General features: G+C 45.2%; 1 protein-coding gene across 5 annotated transcripts in view; it reads left to right on the forward strand.

Annotated features, from left to right (window-relative positions):
* The window catches only part of LOC144155462 (eukaryotic translation initiation factor 4E-binding protein Mextli-like), a 77,530-nt gene extending 51,657 nt beyond the window's left edge, over nucleotides 1-25,873 (forward strand). For 3 of the 5 annotated variants that reach the window (XM_077686917.1, XM_077686921.1, XM_077686918.1), the window contains 4 exons: nucleotides 9,419-9,497; nucleotides 14,796-14,881; nucleotides 15,135-15,323; nucleotides 19,946-25,873. In XM_077686917.1, the coding sequence (XP_077543043.1) occupies nucleotides 9,419-9,497; nucleotides 14,796-14,881; nucleotides 15,135-15,323; nucleotides 19,946-20,089 (498 nt within the window). In that variant the 3' untranslated portion in view covers nucleotides 20,090-25,873. Of the gene's footprint in view, nucleotides 1-3,533; nucleotides 4,201-9,418; nucleotides 9,498-14,795; nucleotides 14,882-15,134; nucleotides 15,324-19,945 lie in introns of those variants that run through there. The other 2 variants (XM_077686919.1, XM_077686920.1) reach the window with 2 other exon arrangements.
* The last annotated feature ends 598 nt before the right edge of the window (nucleotides 25,874-26,471 follow it).

The following is a 26,471-nucleotide window of genomic DNA, read 5'->3' on the forward strand; positions in this document are numbered from 1 at the left end:
CGCTTGAATGATCTGTGTTTTTCAAAATGTTAGCCCATATTACCTCACTCCTGTGCATATTGCATCTATATGTAGCGGGGAAATTAGGAAGTTCTTCAATATTTCTTGCGCTTCTTTTTTTGTTAAAAATGTGTGTTTATGGGCTGGAACAGAGCTTGCTGAGTTCCGAAGGCAACTTCTGTCAAACTGCTTGAAGTTGTATTGTGTCTTCATAGCCCCTTCAGACAAAACGACTTGCAGGCCAAATTAATTGCGATGCCAGGAAATCTGTGCAAAAGTGTTGGTGTAGCCCTTAATCAAACTGGCGTCGGACTTTGACATATGTGGGAAAAATTGCCACTGATGGTTTTACTGGTCATGCCCTTATATACAGATGTTCAAACGTATAATAATGTTGAGAGATACAATAATTTTTTCTAGAAATCAAGCACTGGAAACCGGAAGCCTAATTGTAATATAGAAGCCCATGCAGGCAGCATGAGACTGTTTTATCCTATACATTGGTCATTCATAGTCCACCGCAATCTTATTCGGTTTGAGAGGGTGTTGCCTTTTGACCCGTGTTGGTGGCTCAGTGTCTAGGGCATTGTACTACTCGAGCCCAAGGCTGGAGTATCGATTCCGGCTGCAGCCTCTGTTTTTCTGATGGATCTGAAAAAGGGGAAATGTCAATGTTCCTGGATCTTGGCTCGGTTAAAGATCCACCGGTGGTCTAAATCAATCCAAAGCCATCCACTACGGCATGCTTTGTAGCCCCCAGACGTAGCTTTTCATGTACAGCCTCCAAAATTAAAAAAAAAAAAAAGACTCTGCCGTCAGGGACATTGCATTTAAAGGGACACTGAAGTGATTTGTAAACATTGCGGGATTACGAGCGCAAATTGTAGTCTGGAGTCTGTAGGCCATGTTTCGACCGCTCTGGCTGCGTTTGCACGACTTTATTCACCAGAAAAATCAATTCGAAAATGGTGGCCTCCTTCCCACATCCTTGCCCATTTTCGGTGGTGTTTTGTATGACGTCAGAAAAAAATGGCTTGGTGGGACTGCGCTACTGCACGGCTCGCCGACTTTCCGACAGAGTCAGTCGACCCACTGTTTAGTCCACCGGCCGCCGACGTGTCGTCGCTATTCGTTCGCTCAGTTGAAACTAAGCCAGGACACGTTTGTGAGTGGAAGAATGTGCCTTTCTTTAGTTGGCTAGTTTATACACTGTATCAAGCTCCAAGTCCAGGTCGCTCCACACAAGTGCACATGCGGCGCTCCACTGACTGGTACGCTAGTAGGAAAATCTAAGGCCAACTGAAGCTGGAGAAGAGTCAGTGAAGTTAATATAGGTTCCCAGGAAATAAAATCAACGGAAACTTTTACCGTACAGCGTAAAACTAGGGAGCAGGAAGCACTTTTTTGCGCTGGGTGAACAGGCACAGTGGTCAGCAGCACGACCACACATCTGCGAACGCTTTTCCATCTAAGAAATGCAGTTGCTAGACGTGAGGTATTGTGGAAAGTTTAGCTATGCTTGCTGTACGAGCGCTATTCAACAAATAGTCATGTTAGCTGCCTTGGAGGCGAAAAGCAAAAACGCCCGTTTGTTCGAGATTTTGGCGCACGTTAAAGATCCCCAGATAGTCAAAATTATTCCGGAGCCCTTTCTACGGTGTGCCTCATCGCCTGCGTTGCGTCGGCCCATTAAACCATACAATCAATCAACCGTCTAAGCTGCCTAAAATGCTAAAACTAAAAATGTAAACTGGTTATACATTATATACTTTATATTTCCACCGCCGGCAGAGCTGACTCGTGGCCGAGTGGTCTGGAGCACTAGGTATGTTATTTTACAAGTTGGAAGTTCGAACCCCTGAGAGTACATGGTTTTTTTTTTTTTTTTTGTAAGTTGATATTTTTGTTTTCGGCCGATCTTTCATTCACTGCGTATGCCTTGGCTTGTGATTGCTGCGATTGCAAGCCATCCTGGCAGGCTTATCTGACGCATTTTACAGCCTACAACATGGCAGAAGCGCCGTGTGGCGATTACTAAAATATCAAGAATGCCCGTCCAACGTCCGATGCCAAGCATGTTGTTTCCCAGAACTGAAACCGAAACTTGTCTGAGTGCTGACCTTCGACATCGTCTAATCACGTAGCACCTTTACCTGACGTCACTGCGGTTAGTTGATGCACTCGCCACAAACCATGCGTGGCAGTTTTTCTTATTTCAGGCTTTATAAAATAAATACCGCCTTATCGCCCGGATAAACAATGAAAAGTGTGTTCATTTGAGCCAGTCTGCGCTGTGCAAGCAAAAATGGGATCCTGACAAATCACTTCGGTGTCCCTTTAAGGAACGGAATATGAAAACATCCACCTCCTGCATACTATAATGTGATTTACTTGGGAGGAGTAGTCAAGAACCACCACACTGCTTGATTCGTGCAAGATAGTGTAGTCCCGCAGGAATTAGCAGCTTAGCTGTTGCCAGTTGAACTCACTAAAACGTCATTGGGCGTATTACCTGTATAACTGCGGGGCCACGGGTTTCCTTCCATAGAATAACAAAACCAGGCGATTATTTGGCTGTAATTGTACGGCTTGCACTGTACTGTGAACGCTGGGGAAGCGGTTGTCCTGAGTTGCTTACTGTGGCGGCTTTTTACGCCTCTTGCGCTGTGACAAGGGCCCTTTGGAGATCGACCACTATACCCCTGCTGGGGTGGTTCTTGCCATCAAATCGTTTTCTCCCGAATGCTTGTGCCATATTCATTTGCTAACTGCATTGTTGCTAAACAGTAGCCGTGTTTTGGACTTCAATCGAAATAAGTCAAATTTGAAGCCCACAATTCTATTTGCAGGTTTTAACTTTTGGGCTACAGCACTGTCGTCATGGGGTTAGTGCAGGAAACTCCCCAGGGCATCAGCCTTTATCCATCTCTTCTAATTATTGGGCCTAATGAGGTGCAGTTTGCATTGTACCTATAGTTCATTTCACAAGCTGCGTGCAGCAGGGCCGAAGCTGGGAGGCTTACCGAGGTGGTTCCACCTGCCCCGTCGGGGAAAACACGGAAACATACTTCTGAAGCTCCAATGCCTATTGTCGCCTTTTTTCGTCTGGCTTCTGTAGACTGTCGTGGTGAATTAGGTGTGCTCTTTGGGTGGCTTTTTTGAGGGCTGTGTAGCATCCACTGTGCTGCAGGCGGCTTGTGACGTGCACCATCTCATTTGTGCTATTTTAATGGGACAGTTTTTCAGCTTAGACAACACTGTGGCCTCCATGGCGAAGCTTCCACTGCCTTGTAGACGTCTTATGAGACTAAATTTGTCGATGTAGAATTGCAAATGTCTTTTTGGCAGATTTGACTTGAATAATCGAGCCTCAGCAATATTTTGATCAAACTTAATGGCTGTTTCATACAGTTTGAGCTGTAGCACGCTGCTCATTAGCCCATGCAATTTGTGTTTCTAGTTATGCAAAATTCATTTGTCCTATTGGTAATTGAAAAAAAAATCCTGTTTCTTGAACAACCTTTGGCACACAGGCTCGTCGCCAGTCCACTGCTGACTGAACAAGAAAGTGTGATCAAGACGCCTCAAGTTGAGGTTCCAGGAAAGAGAAAAAGTAGCTTCAGATGCTCCAGCTATTTACCAAAGCTTTTTAGTGTTGTGCATTGATTATTTTGTGTTCACTGGGCACTGGACATTGGCTCCTGTCTGTATTGGTTCCTGTCTGTATTTTTTGAACTTTTGTGTTAATGTTGGCACTGTGTGCTTTGTTATTGACTCATTTGCAGGAGGCTTCTTTTTAAAAGTTGCGGAACAAGGCTTTTCTAATGCTGAATTAATCGGTTGTCTTGTTCTTTTTTGGTTTGTATGTAACCGGAAGTGTGGAACTCAAGAGCAGCTGTAAGTTGTATATTGGGTGTTTTGTCGCCCTCTAGCGTATGTTCTTACTTTATACCTGAATGACAGCAGCTGAAGGCAGGCTTGTTTACTTTACGTTTCTCCGTCTGGAAGGCGCAAACTCTTGCTTATGTGGACCGCTGTTTTTCTCTGATTTGCCCTCTGTCTCTCTTGTGTAAGTGCGGCATTCAGTGCTGGGGATTGGTCCAGCCACCTGTACTAGGCTTTTATGTTCCTACGTTTGGGTGCACCGGTGGCTGTAGTTGTCTTCCAAAGCAGATTTAAATAAAATCATGTGCGACAGAACGGTGTTATGAGTCTTGTGTGCCCGCAAACCCTTAACATATCCCCTGGTTTAACCACGGTGTTTCCTGTGTCATTCGTCTGTTGTTTGTCATTCGTATTGCACACCCAGTCCAATTTAAAGGAGTCCTGAAAGGCAAATTTAGCACACTAAATAAACTTGCACAGTCGTTTTGTTGGGTGGTCAATGTCATCCATGCCATGTATAACATTTTTACGTGCAGTGCAAAGCTGACACTTTCGTTCTAAAGTTTGTTGCCGTCTTTCCACCCTTTCCTGTATGTTTTGGGCTCCTCTATCTTCCCACATGTGGGTCATCGATTCTCCCATCTGCGTCACGAAGCAGAAATCTTGCAATTGGATGTTTTTTTCTCACTTCAGTGAAGAGAAGCATTGTCTGCTTAGCGTCGATGGGTCGCGGTGCTGCCTTTGGTTAATTAGAACTCCATGCGCCGTGCTTTCCGCTATTGTGTTCGTCCATATTTATCTTTTTTTGCTCTCTTACCACATTTCTCGTTAGCCTAGCAAATGCGGTTATGACGATAACACGTCGACCTATTGAAAGTCCGCGTGGTGTGACTGGCTCGCTGACTGAAGTCGCCGGCTATACCGATTGGCCGAACAGTCGTCTGGAATCTATTGAGAAGCGAAAACTGTGCCCCAACAACATTCGTGCCGTAATGAATGTGGCTCTGTTCTGTTAGTTCCTAGAGTGTAATGAACACAGTAAGGTCCATAAAGGTCATACAACTCGAGACGAGCTAATATGATCCATGTTACGGCTTGCAATGTTTCTGTAGTTGGCTTTGGGGACAATGGACCTTTTTCCGGTAGCGATCTGCGCATGCACGGGCTACCTGTCTGCCATTCTTGGCAGTAGCTTTGGGCAAAATAAACAAAAGGGCACCCCCTCAGCTTGCTGCTTGGGGAGCAGCTATGCTTTCTATCACTGCGCATTTTTATTTCCTCTTTTTCGACAGCACGTGCACACAAAAAAGGATTTCAAAAGATTGGGACAAAGACGTTTGAGGCTGACCACGGTGCGAGCACATGGCTGCCAGAGAGGGAGTAACGAAAAGGAAAATAAAGTCAAGAAAAATGGGTGCTTCTACCACATCAGATTAAGGACAGGAATGTGCACCTGCTACTGTGACATTCATGTGAAAGGTACGGGTGATGGGTGGGTGCTGGAGTTACTGCAGGACGAGAATGTTTTTTGCAAGAGTTCTCCGAAAGCCAAACTTTTTTTCAGGCGTGCCTTACTGCCAGTTTTAGTTCGCTGTGGCGGCCGTTAGGGGGACCCGTACTGGCAAACGGTCCATTCATTTCTCGGAGTCTCTTAACTTATTCGTGTTCGACCAGTAACGCTTGTAGAAAATATAAGCTCAGTTAAGAGCACAACAGGAGTTGGTTTAGTGGGAATAAGGGATCAATATCGACCAACGCTTTTAGCGTAAACCATAAAACAAAACCACGGTGACCACAATTCCTGCAGGGTGAAACAGGGCTGTTGGAGATCTATGGTGGGGGCTTCATGGAACGTTACTGCGCAACTGTTATTCAAGAAATGTCCAGTTAACCAGCCAGGAATCCTTGAAATCAGTTAGGAAACATTGATTGGACACAAAGGGTGGGTCTCAATGTTATTTCCGCGCAATCTTCACCTTTTTGGTGGAGCAGTGGTCTAGAGCCTTGCACCCCCTCAGTCGTGGGTTAAAGTTTTCGCAGGTTTTTTTTCGTTTTCTTTGTCTGCTTTCTAAGTTCTAAGTGGGATGCTTTGCAAATTGTATTCGTGTATTATAGAAAAGTGTCTTTATTTGATTAGAATAGTAAGTCATCAATCAAAGCTCAATAGTTATAGTTATACATACAGCTTCTTTGGTCTTTCATTTTTGCCGTAATTGAAGGGCTCTAATTTTTTTTGCCATTAGAGAGGTTAAGCAGGGCGGAGAACCGGTCCTGATAAACGGTAGTCACATTGCCATTCTGTGCACGCTCTGTCGAGCCAGTCAGCTACCATCTACGGTACCAGGACCAGTTCTCCGCACTGCTATTACTCCATTCTCTTCGCACTCTTTTTTTTTTTTTTTTTACAGCGACGCTGTTAGCCTTTAGTTGGTCGGAAAATTTCGTGTCGTAAACAAAAAAGCCCAGGCAGGTCCCAGCAGTTCTCGCCTAAGACGCAGAGCGCATGCGTCAGGCTAATAGGGCTCAATATTAATTCAAAAAACACAAAACAAGCATCTGAATCGCATTATGGATGATAAGGCGCCTATGAGTAATGCCCCCCCCACCATGTTTTCCTGGTAAAGATTACATTTGCAGGTTACCTTTGAAGGCTAGGCAGGACTAGTGTTGCTAAATAGAGCAATTCTTGCCCAATACGCCGAGCGCATGCATCAGGCTAGGTGTGACCCAGCATTTGCGGCCAGAGAAAGTAGAGTGCATGCGACACGCCCACCGAGACAACGAGGAACATTTTATACCCTCCCCCATCAGCATGTGTGGTGGTTTACAACAGCTTCGATGGTCATCCGCTTTCGTAGGGCGGGATGGCGACCATTTTTTAATCTTGTCTTTAGATACCTGTGACGCGACGGCTGTCAACCATAAGATGCGGGGCTGCCCGCTCGTCCCCACATGCCAAGGGAATAACCAGTTGAGGTTGAGGTCCCCTCCTCAGCCAGTTTTCGGTGCCAACGTGGGCAGCGAGCCTGCTCGCGCAAATTTTTCTTTAATGGTCGGATGGGGGCCCCGGAAAGTTAGAAGGGGGGGGGGGGTGTTGCAGCTCCCACCTAAATCCAGCGCTGCCTACATCCTTGCAGACACATGCCGGCATGTTGCTTCATAAAACCGCAGAGCTCCACTTCCACTCTGCTTCCCCTCTCCAACTGAGCATAAAACCTTCCCTTCCAGTAAACGTGTTCCAGCTCCTCATCCGTTCTCTTTCGCTACTGCAAAGTTAATGCGAGTGCTATGGAACGCCTTGCAGTGTGTAGAACTTCGTGCCAGAAAGTCCCATGTAGCCTTGGGAAATTTAATACGAGGACATGACAAATGTACAGAAACCTGGCCTGATGCAGCTCCATTGTTTCACAGTGTCAGTGGGCTACTTGTTTACTTTATAGATGTTAAGGGGCCTCAAGTCCCCATGTTCACCTCTGGTGCTATCAGGGCTACAGTAATCACCTCCCCTCCTCATCCTCTAAAATAAAACACTGACAAATAGTGAGTGTGGCATGAAGTATGGCACTTTAATTCGGATGAAACCTTTGGAGACAGAAGTAGACGGCTGCCACCATGAGGCAGGCGATGGGCTTGACACTGGAGGAGCGGCACACTTGAAACCCCTCAGTGTGGACACTGTGCTGGGCGTCCGTCTTCAGTTTGAAAGCATTGTCTGGACATTCACCTCTGGGGACGATGGCTGATATACAGTCGGCGTACTGGTTCACAAGCCTGTTAATCAGAAATAACACTGTCAACCTGGTAGGTACTGGGAAATAATTCCTGACATCTTACGCACCGAGAACCCTCCCTGACCGCATCGCCAGCCGGCACAAACTGAGACAGAAACAACTGGCGTGCCGGCACATGCGAAGACCTCCTCTGGCACCCAGGTGCTATAAGCGCTGCCTTTCCTTGTCGAACCAAAATCACCGAGAGCGACATCGGGGCTCAGAAAAATGCCCGGATTCGACTTCAGTTTTGATGCGTACGTTGTGCGGTCCATCAACACTAAAGGTAAGCACCTGAGGCGCCACATGGTGAAAGGCTACGGATTGAATTAGACCACTTGGGCATCGTTGATGGGCACCAAAATAATGCGCACAAGGGCATGCTTGTTGTACACCTTCATTATTGCAAAAATGGCTGTGTATCTGCTTGGTTCACTGAGTCAAAAGACAATACGTTTCTGCCGCCCCTGCCAGGTAGCCCCCTCTCCTCTTCTGTTCTATCCGTCACACTCTTCTTCATCTCACTGCTTCACCGAGGAATACAATTGAGGTATTACAATAAGCTAGTGGTTTTGAATGCAGAGCTGGCTTCACCAGACCGCCTGATATTAAATTGCGATGAAATTGCGTTCTTCAGCTAAAACGTCGTCTTCTGCTGAATTCTGTTCTTCAGCTGAAACCCTCCGCATCAACTGCGCCTTTACAAGCTGTTTCTATTACTGACTGCTTCAGCTCTTTATGCAGAGAGAAAAGACGCCCCCAGTTGCTGAACAACAAGTGGACTTGTGCCCAACACGTGGCTCTCATTTCAGCAGTCTCCTTTAGCACATTTTACTTGCTGTTGTCTGTGAACTTCCTTCTTTTCCTCACACATCCTTCTCCTGTGGCGCTCATTTCGTATCTCTGCATTTAGGCTGTGAGGCAATCTTGTAGCAGTCTGGCATACATTCACTGCATTTCCTTCCTGTTTCTCATTTTCTCGGTGTATCTGAAAACGCTTCTCCCTAGGCTCATGCTGCTGTAGGGGCTCCCATTGGCATTGCCGTTCTGGGTGCCATTGCGTAAATTCCTGTTTTTCCCTTTTAATTTCGTGCACCCATTTATTATGGTCCCATTTTAATTTCTCGTAATTGTGGGGATCCTATCTTGCATGTAAGACCTTCTTTAGGGTAGCGTTGTTAGGGAAATCTTTTTGTCAGCCGCTTTGCTACCTCTAATCCTGGTTGCTGTCACAATTTTTTGGGGGGAGCTGTGAATGCTTTACTGTTCAAATACTGTTCAAATACGTATTCAACATTCCCCCTTTTGAGTTTCACACGTGCTCCTGTTGCCTTTTTTCTCTCATTCCTTGCCTTCTTGCTAGCCCTGTACATGCTTCTATCCAAGCTTATGCTGCTGCACACATTCTCGTTTCTCAAAACCTCCTCCTTCTATTCCTGTGTCACTTTCCATCTCTTTCTCTCATTCTCTCAACATTTGTACGTCCATTCCTCCTTGTTCTGTTCTTTTTTATCTGTCTCATGTTTGCTTTGCAAACACTCTCCTTCCTCTTTTTCCCTTTTTTTGTTGTTTTTTGCACTCCTGTGTGTCATCCAACTCTTCTGTATAGATCAGAAAAAATGGTGGTGTAGTTTCTCCTTAGTTTCATGCTTTATTCAAGAGACTTTTTTGAGCAGTTATGACATAGCTTTTTTACTCTTCACCTGTCCGGAGTCTCGTGCACTTTGATTGTGGCACCTTTTATTCTCTCTCTCTTTTTGCAGGAAAAGACTGTTGCAGCCCAATCGCCAAAACATGTCACCAAGTCGGCGAGCATTGTCAAGAATCTGCCGGCCCAAGTTGGTATGTACACACTAGGTGAAGGTGTTATTGAGGGATGTTTAATGAAAGAGCGAAGGCGTTTTCCATTCTTGTTTCTGGCCCGTCACATGTGACGATGGGCGAGGCAAGAGCAAATAAACCAGAGAAAGTTTCCACAATCGGCGTTTCAACAGATATCTTTCGGTCTTCAGGCTTTCTCTATGGTGAAAAAGGCATCTGTTAGCACTAATTAGAGGGATAAGGAAACATGTTTTGAATATGGCACATATGCTCATGTAATTGTGAAGTTGCATACACAGGGGCATACGAACTGGATATTACTTTTTTTGAGTAGCAGAAGGCTCTCGGTTACGCTGCTGAGTTAGCCATCGTTTTTTTTTCCTCACTTTTTTCCAACTGCAGCCATTTTTTGCTGCAATTACGCATCGTTGCCATGTTTACTGACTGCAGAGAAGAGGGGCCTATGGCCTCTCCCGTAACGTGCAAGCTTCATCTTTGTATCGTCTGCTCTCTGTCAACGCCGACATTTTGTTACTGGTAAACTAGAGTAAAAGAAGTTGGCAAATGTCAGCAGATTAAACTTTCCTGAATGCAAGTAGACCATTCACAGTTGCGGTAGTTGTTTTTTAACATAGAAAATGCCGAAAGCCTGAAAACAGGCATTGGTGGTCCATTCACTTTCCTGCATTCCAATTTGGGACATCACGATGGTGAAGGGCGGTACTTGACTTGGAAGCATGCCTACGTGGCTTTCTGATACAAACACAGATGCAAGTATGTGTGAATGTACAATAAATGTATGTGGAACTTTTGATGTTCATGTTTCTCTAAAAAACACAAGCTTCAGATAGAAAACATAAAATGTGATGCGTGAGCACTGATAGAAGGCTTTGTTTCAGTTTAGTGTTTGTTGAAATGGTTCACTTTGTGTTCAAGCGCAGTCGAAAGATGCCTGCAGGTGAATGTGATGGCCTACCGTATTTACTTGCCACTAGCGCATATAAGTAGCAAAATCAGATGATTAGCAGAATTGTTTTGAAATGAGACAACCTTCAACTTATTTGTCTTGTGCACATGTATATTGTACTCCTGCTCCCAGGTGGTAGTACCTCATAAACGTTGATGACCGTTTGGTCTGAGGTTCCGCTGTGCCATGTTGGCGCCAAAGGGAGCCTTTCTGATTGGCTTTAAATATTTTTAGTAAAAGACAAAGCCAATCAGAGGAAGCTTTCAGTAAGATTGCGGCAATTGAGAGTAATATCGAGAAAAGGACTGGCTCAAGGACTCTTTTGTGACGTGCACTGTAACGCCACGAAAAAAATGGTAAGGAAACGAGAGCTAAATGCCAGCTTAAATGATTCAGGTCTCAGCAAACGGGACATTGTAAGCTGTCGAACAAAAGCCAAGAGAACTAGAAAACACCGTGGTTTTTAAGTCTGCTCAAAAATTACAATTTCAAGACTGAGATATGTTAGAAACGGTATGTTTGATGATGCATATTGTGTTTAAACGAAGCCTGGTAATGTAGTATATAGGTTGAGCCCTTTCAGTTGTGGCTGAGAAATAAATCGGGCACACAGGCTTTAGGCACTTGTTTCGCCACCGACTTCTCGTTGGAGCTGTGTGAACTCTCGCCGGACTGTTTCTGGCTGGCCATCTCCCACAGCTTGTCGTCCACAGTGCAGTCCACGGAACCACTTATTCAGCACTTCTGAAACACTCACAAGACCATATCATCAGAAAGCGACCGCCATGCAGCGCTGAACCGGTGCTAAATTCCAGAACCCATCTTGAGCAAGAAGTAAATAGCATGCACATTTTTGCTGACAGTAGAGAGACTAGGTTACTGACCGCGAGAGCATCTGCAAAACAAAGATGGCGGCTTCCCCAATTGATGACAGTGGCGATGGTGCCTTTGGGGTTTAAATGGAGTTGATGGACTACCCTGTTGCCAGATGATGAATAACACTATGCCAGTGACCGGTAAATACACCAAGGGGTTGTGTTTACTCAAATTTTGAGGAAAAACCTTGAACTGCATTCCGACTTGTAGAGTAGATCTCTGATCATTTGCCCTAATTCTTTACTTGCTTCACAAATGTATGTGTAAGGCTAGATCATCCCCATTGCTGCTCACTGTTTTTTTGCTTATGTCATGTGACCTAATAATGTGTTGCTTATGGTTTTTTTGTTGAAGTGCTGCATCATTTATTGAAGCTTATGATGTAGGTAGGGTTATAAACTATTTCTATTGCAGGAAATATTGACATTATTGAAGATCTGCTTCCCAACTTCACAGAATAAATGCTTGAAAGTGTAAAGATACTAACCTCATAGCATTTCATTCACAAAAGAGTAATGAACTGTTTAAAGCAGTGTGTTGAACCGAAAAAAAAAAAATACCGGTTCGGTTACAGTTCTGGTTCAGGCGAAATCATTTTGTTCCGGTTCAGTTCCGGTTCGACAAAATCACGTACCGAACCGGTTCGATTAGTTGAATTATCACTGAAATTAGAAAAAATGTTTAGTAGTTTAAAATGACAGTCAAATCAAAATGCAAACAAAAATTCACAGTGCTTTTTTTCCCCAAGGGCAGTGGCGCATTTGCAAAGCAAACTTTAAACAATTACGAGATATCAGAAAAACAGATGAAGTGGCGACGATTTACCACCTACTTTCTCGCCCAGACTTTATGTTGTCCTAGCGACTATTCATAAAGCCACCGCCAAGAGTTATGACGTTGGGATATATTTTCTACCCTTTCCTTTTTTGTTGAAATCGCAATCGGCACTATGGAATCGCCCATCACGCTAACCTTGAAGCCTTAAATTTAGGCCTGCGTACTGGAGCGTTCAAATACCAGCACTTAATACCAATGGGGCACATTTTTTACATTTGTAACAAAACAGAAAAATCCTACAACAGGCATAAAATACTACCAATGAATTAGATTATTTGGTCACCCTGAATAATTTGTTAGCTGTGACCTTGTCGAATGTGTTAGCCACACTTTTGTTAAAAGTAAGCTTTAGTTAACGCTCAGTCACTGCATTATTGCTCTGACCACTGCAATTCCTTTTGCGATAGCTATACCGGATGTGTGCATTACAAGTAGTATGTCATCGTACCGCCTGACCCCCGGCCATTGATCCGTGTGCTACATTGCGGAACAGATTATGCTGTTACAAAATCAAAGGGAACTTTGACGCGCGGAGCATGAGATGGGACTTTTTTGGGTAGACGTTCTTTAATTCGTCCACAGCAGTACTCCCCTCCGGAACGAGTAGCAGTAAAAGTAATGTAGCGAGTTGGGCAGTCAGTACAAGTGCACCTTTGAAAAAAAAGCAGATCTGAAAGCTAAAAAACTGCAGAACAAGCCGAAAAGATGATCGCTGAGCGAATGGGACAGTGTGAGGTACCGGCCTGCCTTTCTGCACGTGTTATCTGCTTTATATTACTGTTTCTGCTTCCAAGACAAGGTCGAGGGCTGCAGTTTTTTGCCAAGGGATTAAGTGCGCACCTTAACAGTTTTCCCTGACATATCTGTTCTAATTTGTATCTGTAAAAAAGGCAACTTGTCCACTGTACTGTCATCAAAAACTGACCACGGAACTCACTTCCTTTGCATTGATGTTTGGTTGTGAAAGGCAGGGCAAAGAAAAGTATAGAGCAATATCCATGTTTTGGTGCTTTTTTTTTTACTTATTCGGTTTTACTTACTTTTTGCGTAATATTTTAAAATAACGTGATTCGCCTTTTCTTTTTTGTTTTTTTTTCCGTGTAAACACATAAAAAAAAAAAAAACTGGCGCATTTAATGCCCGTGCTATATCTCTGCTCCGAGGCACAGCTTATGTTGCAGGCCGGCAGGCTTATTTTAACCAGCTGGTGATATATATTAAACGTGAATCAAAATCTCAATACACGGACGTTCTCAATTTCCATCTACTTCAGAAAAACGGTCGTGGGGAAAGGAGATCGAGGCCACTTGTGGTGAGCAGCAAATGGCTTAGCCACTGAGCAGCTCCTGCAGTCACACTTGTCAAGTATTACCAATTTGCAGGCGTCGGACCTTTTAAACAAATTATGAAATGCAAAAAGTTTGCACACATCGGGTGGGGGCTTTCGTTGTTGCACTGTGGAGCACTCCTGCAGCCTGATTGCTCCAATAAAGTCACAGCTAGGGAAGGGCAAAGTCGTTTTATACCCCCTGCATGCTGCCGAGCATGACATTTCATTTGGTCAGCTCGCGCAATGCTCGCGCTTCCAGCAGCAACAGACTATTGCTACATTGGTGCTCATTCATTTCCCCTGTTGTTACATAGAGCCTTATATTGTTCAATTGTCTGGAGGGGGAAAGTGCGCGAGCGGGTACGAAGTTGATGGTACGTGAAAGAAAAAAAGGCCTGAATTGCATTGACTGTGCAATATCAACAACGGAGGGTCGAACCGTTTCGGCATGAACTGGTAACCGTTATTTCTTTTTTCTGTTCAGTTCCGGTTCGGGTTCAGCGTGCTCAAAAAATAACGCTTCGGGTTCGGGTTGAGTTCCGGAAAAATACCGGTTCAGTTCCGGTTTTCGGTATGGTTCGGTTCCGGTTCGACACCCTGGTTTAAAGATATGCGCTTTGCACATAGGGGAGAGTTGTCTGGTCTTGATATGTGCTGCAGCTAAGAAAACGCAGCAGTAAGTGCCTGCTATCTGTTCCCACCTGACATAAGAAGGGGAAGCAAGTTGGGAAGTGCTTTAGAAAAACCTAGCCTCTCTTTTTTCTGCACTTCCGAGGAGCTTTCAATGCAAGTTTCAGTACAGATAACCTAGGAGTGAATATTGTACTAGTTTCTCAAAGAGGGAATATTGTACAGGTTTCTCGCTCAAGTATGGTGGCTGTTCAGCTTGCAGGAGGTGGAAGCAATGCGCCAAAATTTTCTTCTACGAAGGGACAGATTTTTTATGAACATGGGTTTTCTGTGTATATTTTCACCAGTTTGGAAAACCGCCTTGGTGTTTACATTGTTGGTCTTAATCGGTATGTTCTGAAGGCGCAGAACCAGACGTAACTTGAGTATGCAGTTTTCTTCTGCCTTTTTTGTTGTGTGTTTTCTGCAGGGTTTCAGTAAAGTAAAATAAAGTTGCTTTCACTGCATACGTATTTTGTTCTATACTGCTGATGAAGTGGGATGAGAAATGGAAAGCTGCAGTTTGATAAAGTGTTCTTAGTTCCAACCCAACAGAGTCTTCGAACATTGCCCTTAATTCATTCAAACAATGCAGTGAAGGATAAAAGTGTGGAATGTCCGACTCGTACCATGCTTACAGCTGCCAAGACAGCTGGCCCTGTGGATGCACCTGAGCAGAGCAAGCAAATCAAGAGAAGTGGGAGCTCTCCAGAGTTTTCAGCAAAGGCAAGTCTGGGCTGTCTGTGATCTTTTGCTTCTGATTCCTTGCCATGACAAGCATAGCTCCGATTTAGGTGAAGTACAAAAAAGTGTTCATACTCTGTGCTCCACATTTCGTGCATTGTAAGGAATACCAGGGGGCTCAAATAAATTCTGAACCTTTTTCATGGTGCGCAGAAGCATTGGAAGGTTTGGTGGTTTTGCTTCGGTGCCGAAAACAGTAGGTTTGAATTCTTTATTTTTGGCATCTTCTCGTCAGGCTGAACGTCCTCAAGTGCCTTCCTCAGCTTCCGTCGAAGCATCTGATCCGCCGGCTGGTGCCCCTCCAGCAGCTCGAACCTATTCTCGGGGCTTCCTGCTGCGAGTTTCGCAGTTGTCGATTTCTTTCCAACTCCCACCAGACTTCCCGGCGCTGGACCCACAGATTGAAAACTTGATGGTGAAGCAGGTATGTATGATGCAATGGAGGATTTTGTTGACAGATAAACTGATTGAATTGGGATGATACAAATTGGGCTCACAAATAGAAAAGCGTGCACCATGTAGTGTACCTTCCAGATGTACTCATTGAAAATCTGTTTTGCCGCTGTGGTTGAGCCCCCTTAGCTTATAGGCCTGAAATTGATGGTACAAAAAGAATTTTGATTGTTTACACATTCACCAAGGCATATCCTTCTTTAGTATTAAATATGCTGGTTTCCCTGTAACGATTTTGTAATGCTGTGAAAAACGCTGGGAAATGAACTGCCTGGCACGACTGTGGATAGGGTGACCGTAATCTTCATCCTGATTGGCAGTTCTGGGGACGCTAGCAGAGAGCAAAAGGATCAAACCATTAATTATACTGCTGCCATTTCAAGTCGTGTCAGTGCTGTGAACGTGGTAATCTTAAGCACATTTCTTCTTAAAAGGACCCTGCAATACTCTTTGAGCAGTGCCAGTAAACCTGCTGACCCTTAAAGGGAAGGTGAAGCGGTTTTAGAATTAAAAGAAAAGTTTACTAGCAGCAAGTACACATTAAATAGTGGCTGTGTACGAAACATTTTCGCAATACATGCAACAGAAGCGGCGCAATGCGCAAACAAAAGTGGCCCGATGCCCCGCCCCCATCTCGCCGCGCGATGCCGGAAGACCGAAGAGCGCGGGCGAAAACCGGCTGAAAAACGTCATACCTGGACTTCCGGCCCGATCGGCCGCCTCTGCCATGCTCTTTTCGCCGTGTTTCCTTGTGAATGATACTTGTTGTTGTGGTTGATAGCACTTATTTGTACAACCTTTGTGGTCAAAAAGTACGTACGAACGCTAAACGAGGCATACGTTACCATGCCGTATTCCTAAGCAGGATAATGCCACGCCGGGACGTTTGATAACACACGGAAGCGACAACCGAGATGGCCGTGCTTGATGACAGAGAATAAACTACACTACGTTAGATACTTTGTAAAACGCTCCAGTGCGTTTTTCTTCTTTTTTTTTTTTCTTCTTTTTTTATGTAATTGACGTGAATGTTCAAATTAGATGCTAGATTTAGGAAAAGATGGTGAATACTGCTGTACTTTGCCCCGGGATGTTTCTGTTTCGTTCAGTTCCAGAACCAAAGTCACATTTGTTTAGGAAATACCTGCTTCGTTAAACGCGTTGGTTTTCTTTCCCTGTGGGCTTACAACAGTGTTCAAAAACCCAAGCCAACAATGCTGCGGAGGCCCCAGTATGCTACAATGTTTTCAGAATAAATGCAACTCAAGCAGTAAGAAGCCACTCATCGAAGTGCAGCCAGCGATCGCGGAGGGGCCTTAGCGCCGCTGCCCAAAAGGCGCGCGCGCGCGCATGTGGGTCTGTGTATGGGGATGAGTAACAAGGCTGGAGTGGGCGACGACGAACAAAGGAAATTCGGAAGCAGGGTCCGCTTGTTGGTTTATGCGTGTACCGGCAACATATGTCTCGCATATACGTTTACAGCGCATGTACGCTATTTTTCGAGCAGTGCACGTACGTGCTTTTCGCTGGTAGATTGTTTATAAAACGCCGCTTAATCTTCGGCATAAATGGTTTCGTATATAGTACCAAACAGTTCAGGCAGTACCTAATATAAACATACGGAATAGAAACCCCCTATGCGGGTTGCCTAATTCATAAATATTTTTACGGAACCCTCTAGCCGACGCCACAGTCACTGCTTTGGGGTTCGCGGTCGTGTAAAGCAAATTTAAGCTCCAAGATACTTGAACCAACAGCACGGGAAGTTATAAAATAAACTTGCAGTCGTGTGCGAACAATAAACTGCAAGCTAAATTGCCGAAAAGGCAAGCGCCGCTGCCGTGCGATCGTTCCCAGTGCTTCCGACAACCCGCGCGGCCGAAGGGTGTCCTCCTTTGACGTCATGAAGGGCGCAACCAATCAGGGGCCTCAAAAGACGAAAAGCGTGCGTCTTTCAAACGGGACCGCGAGTTTTGCAAAATAAATGGTGGTTGGACTCATGTGCGATAAAATTCAATGTGATATTCGGGTTCAGCGCGCAAGAAACTATATGAATGTGCCTCTAACTCAATTTTTTTGGAAAGCGCTTCAGCTTCCCTTTAGCTTACACTACCAGAAATACCTGAGCCAAATATTACAGGGGCACGTGAAGCGGCGAGCGCACAAATCGCTGTGAAAGACGCGGAAAAACCAGCTGCGCTCTCTTCAGTTCTCCTCATTATGCACCCCTGGCATGGCCTAAACGACGTCATTGAGGCCATGGCTGTCCGATCGGCTGTCACTGGTCAACTTCGGCTAATTTCCCGCATTTCCTGTGACGATACGCCGTCATCAGCGCTGTGTGCAAACCTCTTCTATGCTTTAACCTGTAGGCACAGTTTTGCTGTTTCTTTTGTGTTTTGAGTGTGCACGGAGTTTGAATGATGAGCTCAATACTTCCCTTTCAACCAGATCCCTCGACAACAAACGTTCATTGCTTCAAAAATGCCCTACCAGCCGGAGCGCGTGCTTGCGAGCTGGCACCCATGCCTGCTTTTTTGTGGCACCAGACCGGAAATAGACCCCTCCACGTTGCAGAGAAAACGAGAAAACTCCCCGGCCTATGATATATTGAAGGCCACGGAAAAGAACGCCGCGAGCCGCCCCCCTCTCCGGGAGACAGCGCGCAGCTTTCGTCGCGTTGTCCGCAGTCAAGTTGAGAGGGAACAATCATGCACAATTTCTTATCGCGAGTAGTTTCGGTGATAGTGAACGGATTTTCATAATTCTTGTGAGAGGAGATTGCTGGGACAATAGACTTTACCCCAAAATACATTCCTAGTAGTCAATGGGACATGTTGCAGGGTCCCCTTAACAGTTGAACTTTAGTGACTGCATCTGAAATAACATAAAGTGTTTTTGCGTATGGGACGGCTTCACAGATTGCACTTTCACAAATACCTTGTTGTCAGGGCACTTTCATGCTTCAGCTCTTGCTTAACTTCAGCAGAGCTCATGTTTGATTTATGCTTGAGTAGGTGCTTGATTTTGCTGTAGTATACGGGAAGCCTTGTGCACGATTCAGTTTTGTTTCTTTTTTGCACTTGAGCAGGCAATTGGGATTTCAGCAGGACCTAGTGAACCCTCAATTCTTAGCCTGTGAATTTTCTACTTTTGGAAATATCCAGAGTGATGCTTGTGCCCCTATACTCGGTTGCAACTTAAGAACGGCACCGAAGTTGCCGCTGTGCCTCATCACCGCAGCCGGATGTCACTCCGCGTAGCACAAGTAACGTGTTACTGGGAATATTTTGAACATGGCACGAGACGTTTTTGTATCTTTTTGGACCTAATATGCTTATAAACTACTGCAGCGACGGCAAACAAACTAGAAAAGGCAGACGATATCACGCATTCGTGGCAGTCTCCTTTCAAAACGCGTGCGCCCATTGACATCCGGGTCCGTTGCTTAAGCGGGATTCACACGACGGAGAAACCCTCTCTTTTTGGCCCGCGGGACCCGCCCACGTGACCGGTTTTAGGCTCCGCCCCTCGGTGGGGATAGCCCGCGGTGGCTCCGTGAAAGAAAATGCCTCCGCATGTTTCCGCTCGACGGCGGTGGCCCTCGGCGGGAAATGGAACCTGTTCCTCGGCGCTGTCGTCTGCTAGTCACTCCGCGTAGCTCCGCACGTGTGGATGCGCCGCCAGGCCGGACAATCCGGTCACGTGCTGTTGACGTCACATATCCGTCCGCCTCCGTGAGAGGGTTTCTCCTTCGTGTGAATCCCGCTTTAGGCGGAGTGATACCGTACATGAGCTGGTGCCGTTCTTAACTTGTTCCCGAGTATAGCTGATGTTAACGTGCTTTGGGTCATGCTGCATTTTAGAAGACATCATGGACGACGGAGTATAAGGACATCAACTTTAGGCTAGGTAGCACTGTTGTGATCACCCTAATGCATGGACATTGAGTCTTGTATGGCTGCTGGTGTGTTTTGACACTGTTTGTTTGATTCAGCATTGCGCAGCACAGATCGGGCTTCCTGCACTTCAACCGCACTCTTCTTTTCCCCGCATCGCTCAAACATGGCTTCCTGCACCTTCCTAGCACTCAATAGCTTGAACGTATTCTCGCTCCTCCGCACTGCAGTATGTTCAGCACTTGTTGTTGCATGGTAGCTCTTCCAGTGGTGTTGTGGCATTGTAGCCAGCTGTTTGTTTTGTGGAAGAGCATTTTTGCACGCTTGCAAGATACTAGGTTGTATATAGGGCACTGGTAGGTTCGTTTTCTATTCAGAACAAAGGTGGCATAAGTTTAATTTGGTATGTGTTGCATGATGTCTGAATTTTGCATCTTGCACTTTCCTTGAGCCTGCATTCGGGTTGTCGAAAGGATGCACTTATTGGGCATTCCCCCAAGCATGCAGGGAAACTCTTTGCACCTTAGTTTGTTGTTCCACTGGCTCGCACAAATCAATCGTACTTTGGGCTTGCTTGGGCCTTTCGTACAATGGGCGCACTTGGTTATTGGGAATGTAGTTGCTAGTGTCGTCTCTCTGAGAGAAAGACAGGCTTGGCATGTCTCTGTCATGGCTTATTCTGTGCTTGTCTCAGCACATCACCCCCTTTGACTCTGACAAGTTCCGGCAACGGATGATGCGTCAGGCATCAGTCTCAAACTTTGCCTCCGGTTCTCCTGTTTCATCCACACCACCGCGATCGGATTTGTCAGAGGTGGAAGACTCAACTGCAGCGTGAAGAGTGGTGTGTGCAGAGCAAAGGCTTCTGGATGTTCATATTTGGTTGTATCGCTTGAATGATCTGTGTTTTTAAAAATTGTAGCCCATATTACCTCACTCCTGTGCATATTGCATCTGTATGTAGCGCGGAAATTAGGAAGTTCTTCAATATTTCTTGCGCTTCTTTTTTTGTTAAAAATATGTGTTTATGGGCTGGAACAGAGCTTGCTGAGTTCCGAAGGCTACTTCTTTCAAACTGCTTGAAGTTTTATTGTGTCTCCATGGCCCCTTCAGACAAAACGACTTGCGGGCCAAATTAATTGCGATGCCTGGAAATCTGTGCAAAAGTGTTGGTGTAGCCCTTAGTCAAACTGGCATTGGACTTTGACATATGTGGGAAAAATTGCCACTGATGGTTTTACTGGTCATGCCCTTATATACAGATGTTCAAACGTATAATAATGTTGAGAGATGCAATAATTTTTTCTAGAAATCAAGCACTGGAAACCGGAAGCCTAATTGTAATATAGAAGCCCATGCAGGCAGCATGAGACTGTTTTATCCTATACATTGGTCATTCATAGTCCACCGCAATCTTATTCGGTTTGAGAGGGTGTTGCCTTTTGACCCGTGTTGGTGGCTCAGTGTCTAGGGCATTGTACTACTCGAGCCCAAGGCTGGAGTATCGATTCCGGCTGCAGCCTCTGTTTTTCTGATGGATCTGAAAAAGGGGAAATGTCAATGTTCCTGGATCTTGGCTCGGTTAAAGATCCACTGGTGGTCTAAATTAATCCAAAGCCATCCACTACGGCATGCTTTGTAGCCCCCAGACGTAGCTTTTCATGTAAAGCCTCCAAAATTAAAAAAAAAAAAGACTCTGCCGTCAGGGACGTTGCATTTAAGAAGGGGAATATGAAAATATCCACCTCCTGCATGCTATAATGTGATTTACTTGGGAGGAGCAGTCAAGAACCATTACACTGCTTGATTTGTGCAAGATAGTGAAGTCCCGCGGGAATTAGCAGCTTAGCTTTTGCCAGTTGAACTTACTAAAACGTCATTGGGCGCTTTACCTGTATAACTGCGGTGCCATGGGTTTCCTTCCATAGAATAACAAAACTAGGCGATTATTTGGCTGTAATTGTACGGCTTGCACTGTACTGTGAACGCTGGGAAAGCGGTTATCCAGAGTTGCTTACTGTGGCGGCTTTTCAAAGGAGCCATGAAGACAAAATACAGGTTGGGTTTATTAGAAAGACTGCTTAGTCCCGATAACAATGATACCAATATCATTGCAATCTTCGAACAAATAACGGAGATATTAAAGAAAACGTGTGAAACAGTCACGACCCCCTAGCCAATTTCCCGCAACTTTTCTGTGACGTCACGGAACCTTGTTTGTGCGATTGGCAGCCACCTAACTGACCTGTCGCGACGACACATGGCTGGACGTCTCTATAGCCAGCAAACCATAAAACATCTTGTGGATGTCCATTCAATGTAACTTCCCTGATATTCAATGTGCAGAGGATATTCGTGTACGCCCACGTTATGTCCAAGGGATATTCAGGCGATGTCCCTATTGCCTCGGAATAGACATCCACAAATACTTTCGTCTGGATATACACAGGATGCCCTTAAAATTCATGGAAACTTTCTGTGGACATTTCACAGATATCCGGACGACATCATGTAATGTCCATTTGATGCCATGTTGAGGCATTCTCAGGACCTTATACTATTATTATATAATTATTTATATATAATTATTGTGACATAAAACCATCTCCAATTTTTATTGCAAAGAAAAATGGTATTTATTTCACAATCATTTCAATATCCACCAGATGAACCTTGCTGGAAGTCCTAGACCTGGAAAAAAATAAAAACAGCACCAGTTAAACACTTGTTAAATAGCTATTATTGACACAGCTGCTTACACCATTCTGCCTATTGAAAGAGTGACAGGTTAAAAGAAAATTGCAATCAACCGGGCGGGTCAGATACTTTACATACAAACTCACCATCAACAGGCGTGCATATCGTTTCTTAACTGTGCAGCTAAAATGAGACGAGAAAAAACACAGCAAAGATTTCGGCTTTTGAATAAAAGCAGTGCCAAATAAACAATGTGATTCAACTTGAAGCCGTGCAAAACTTAATGCACGGCACTTGCTTCGCGCCATCTCCGCGACCCCGACATACAAACCCCCCCTCATCCCCCCTTCCTCGCCCGCTCCATCGCAAGTGGAAAAAACGCGGCCGAGCTTTCTCTTCTCGCGCAAACCCTGCCGCAGCCCAAAACGAAGAATCTGACGCCCCGCGCGCGCCGACTCCCTCCTTCGCCCTGAGCACCCAGTAACGTTGCTGAGAGCACGGCTTTTGAAGCTCCTTTCATGGCGGCCGAGCTCGTGCGGGCCATCCAAAATGCAAAAAGGAAAAGTGCACCCGTAGCCGAGAGGCAGTGCTCGTGCCTTCTTGACTTTGCAACTTCCATTGGTCTTCCGGCACCCTCCCTGCTCAATTTGGCCTCCAACTTGTCCCTCCCATCCTAAAAAAGAACAAATCTCCCAAACTTTTCTCCTCTTTTCGTCCTATTTCACTCGCGAGCGCTGCCTCCAAAATTCTCGAATCCATGGCGCTCGCACGCCTCGAATTACAAGTATGCGCGAATCTGCAACTTGAACCCTGAGCAGCAGACGGGTTTTCCTCGCCAGCGCAGTGCCATGGATTCAATTTCTGACCTTGTCTCTGCACTAGAAAACGCGAAGGCTACCAAAAACCGTGGCCTTTGTCGTCCTTTTGAACATTCGCAAAGCCTAGCTTTGACTGCTTACCCCACGAGGCCGGCTATTCACGATGCAGTCAAACGCTGCAAAATTACTCAGCCGTCACCCTCATCTCCCCCGACGTTACGAGACTGGACGAGGCCCGCCACTCCATCGCGCAATTAACCAAAGCAATACCCAGACGCGTGGGTTGCATCATGCAATGCACCCGCTCGCATCCCAAGCATCAAATTTGGGTTACAAGAGTCCTGCCTACTCAGCAGGCTCCGTAACTGGCTCCGTACTGCAGGCTCCGTACCAGTGCTCGCCTACAACTGTATGAGAAAATCAACAGTCCCCCTTGTTCTTCATCCACATAAATCAAGCAGCCTAATAATATAGAATCCAATTCCCGAATCGAGCAGAAAGGCAAACCAGATTTCGCTCATATTCCAAATCAAATAACTACCCGCTCTTCATTTAAAATATGAGTTATAAACAGACCAGAAAATATTTTGAAGCTGGAAAGATGGGGATGAGGGGAGATTTGAACTAAGACACACTTTGTGTGGCTGGGGCCCCTATATGTACACCATGCTATGATTGTGAATTCTCGGTGTAAGGAAAAAGGTAAATTTGTGGACATCCTAGCAATATCGCATAATGATGTTATAATAACACACCTGCAGTGATATCGCATGGATGTCCACAAGCAGATGATCTTGGGTGAAACATTGTATGGACATCACATGAATGTCCTGAAATGTCATTGGATATTGTGACCATTTGTGGATATCCTATGGACTTTCGTGGTTTGCTGGGATATAATGGGGCCTCTAGTTCCATTTGACCGCATCACTTGAATGCTAACGTGCAGTTAACGCACTGAAAATTATGTTTTATTGTTGGCCCGTATTACGTCATTCTTGCTCATAACACGTCACTGTGTTATTCGAAAGTTTTTAAATTCGAAAGTTTTTAAATACTTCTGCTTTTTTTTGTTAAAAAAAACATCTTTTGTGGTTGTAATGGAGCTGAGTGAGACACTGAATCTTAGTTCTTTCAAATTAAACGAAGTTGTATTTTCTCTTCATGGCTCCTTAAGGCTCTTGCGTTGTGACAAGAGCCCTTTGGAGATTGACTTTTCTCGCGAATGCTTGTGCCATAGTCATTTGTTGGCTGTGGTGTTTCTGAACAGTAGCCCTGTTTTGGACTTCAATCAAAATAAGTCAAATTTGAAGCCCACAATTCTATTTGCGGGTTTTAACTTTTGGGCTACAGCACCGTCGTCATGGGGTTAGTGCAGAAAACTCCCCAGGGCATCAGCCTTTATCTATCTCTTCTAATTATTGGGCCTAATGAGGTGCAGTTTGCATTGTACCTATAGTTCATTTCACAAGCTGCATGCAGCAGGGCCGAAGCTGGGAGGCTTACCGAGGTGGTTCTGCCTGCCCCGCAGGGGGAATGCGGAAACATGCTTCTGAAGCTCCAATGCCTATTGTCGTTTTTTTTCGGCCGGCTTCTGTAGAGTGTCGTGGTGAATTAGGTGTTCTCTTTGGGTGGCTTTTTTGAGGGCTGTGTAGCATCCACTGTGCTGCAGGCGGCTTGTGACGTGCACCATCTCATTTGTGCTATTTTAATGGGACAGTTTTTCAGCTTAGACAACACTGTGGCCTCCATGGCGAAGCTTCCACTGCCTTGTATACGTCTTATAAAACTAATTTTGTCGATGTAGAATTGCAAATGTCTTTTTGGCAGATTTGACTTGAATAATCGAGCCTCAGCAATATTTTGATCAAACTTAATGGCTATTTCATACAGTTTGAGCTGTAGCATGCTCCTCATTAGCCCAGGCAATTTGTGTTTCTAGTTATGCAAAATTCATTTGTCCTATTGGTGATTGAAAAAAAAAATCCTGTTTTGTGTTGTTGTGGGTTCTGGTATAGAACACTGGACTTCGGTTATATGGGGTTAACCGGGTTTATTATAAAGTAGGAAGAGAAAGCTTATACAAGCGACTACATGGCTGCAGCACAGAAAAGAAAGTGACGTAGCGGACAGGGCGCGGGTGTAACTCGATGCCGTCGTCTGCTCAAGGTTCACCGCGCTTCGCCGCTTGGATGTACTGAGGAATCAAACTCGTGGGGCCTCGTGTTGGGGGCTGTTCCCGCCGGCAGCTTTCATACACCATGGGCACAGGGTTGGGTCCCGCCGTCTACGCTTTTGGCTTGAGTGCGTGGCGCCATCTGTTAGTTTCTCACGTAACAGTTTCTTGAACGACCTTTGGCACACAGGCTCGTCGCCATTCCACTGCTGACTGAACAAGAAAGTGTGATCAAGACGCCTCATGTTGAGGTTCCAGGGAAGAGAAAAGGCAGCTGCAGATGTTCCAGCTATTTGCCAAATCTTTTTAGTGTTGTGCATTGATTATTTTGTGTTCACTGGGCACTGAACATTGTTTCCTGTCTGTATTTTTTGAACTTTTCTTTTTAGTGTTGTGCATTGATTTTTTTGTGTTCACTGGGCACTGAACATTGTTTCCTGTCTGTATTTTTTGAACTTTTGTGTTAATGTGGGCACTGTGTGCTTTGTTATTGAGACTCATTTGCAGGAGCTGTTTTTTTTTTTAATTTGCGGAACGAGGCTTTCCTGATGCTGAAATAACCGGTTGTTTTGTTCTTTTTTTGGTCTACGTGAAACTTAAAGTGTGGAACTCAAGAGTAGCTGTAAGATGTGTATTGGGTGTTTTGTCGCCCTTTAGCATGTGTTCTTACTTTATACCTGAACGACAACAGCTGAAGGCATGCTTTTTTATTAACTTTGTTTCTCCGTCTGGAAGGAGTGAACTCTTGCTAATGTGGACCGCTGTTGTCTTTTTGTGATTTGCCCTCTGTCTCTCTTGTGTAAGTGTAGCATTCAGTGCTGGGGATTGGTCCAGCCACCTGTACTTAGGCTTTTATGTTCCTACATTTGGGTGCATCGGTGGTTGTAGTTGTCTTCCAAAGCAGATTTAAATAAAATCATGTGCGACAGAACGGTGTTATGAGTCTTGTGTGCCTGCAAATCCTTTGTCATCCCCTGGTATAGCCACGCTGTTTTCTCTGTCGTTTGCCCGTTGCTCATTATTCATTCGTATTGCACACCCAGTCCAAATTAAAGAAGTTTTGAAAGGCATCTTGAAAACACTAAATAAACTAGTGCAATCGTTACGTTGGGTGGTCAACGCCATCCGTACCAAGTATAACATTTTTACGTGCAGCAGAAAGCTCGCGGTTTCGTTCTAAAGTTTGTTGCCGGGTTTCAACACTTCCCTGGGTGTTTTTGGGTTCTGCCATCTTACTGCATGTACGTCATCGATTCTCCCATGTGCATCATGAAGCAGAAATCTCGCAGTGGGACGGCTTTTTCTCACTTCCGGCGAAGAGAAGCGTCTTCTGCTGATCGTCGACGGGTCGCGGCGGCGCCTTTTTTGCAGTATGCTTAACGCTATCGTGTTCATCCAGATTTATCTTTTTTGCTTTATTACCACGCTTCTCGTTAGCCTAGCCAACACGGTCGGCCTAGCCAAGATGGGTGGCTAGGCCGACCGTAAAGCGTAAAATAACAGCACGGCGAGCACTATTCCTGCAGGGT

This window comes from Haemaphysalis longicornis, unplaced genomic scaffold (genome assembly GCF_048455015.1).
Source record: "Haemaphysalis longicornis isolate Haplotype H1 unplaced genomic scaffold, Haemaphysalis longicornis Haplotype H1 scaffold_1, whole genome shotgun sequence".
Classification (NCBI taxonomy): domain Eukaryota; kingdom Metazoa; phylum Arthropoda; class Arachnida; order Ixodida; family Ixodidae; genus Haemaphysalis; species Haemaphysalis longicornis.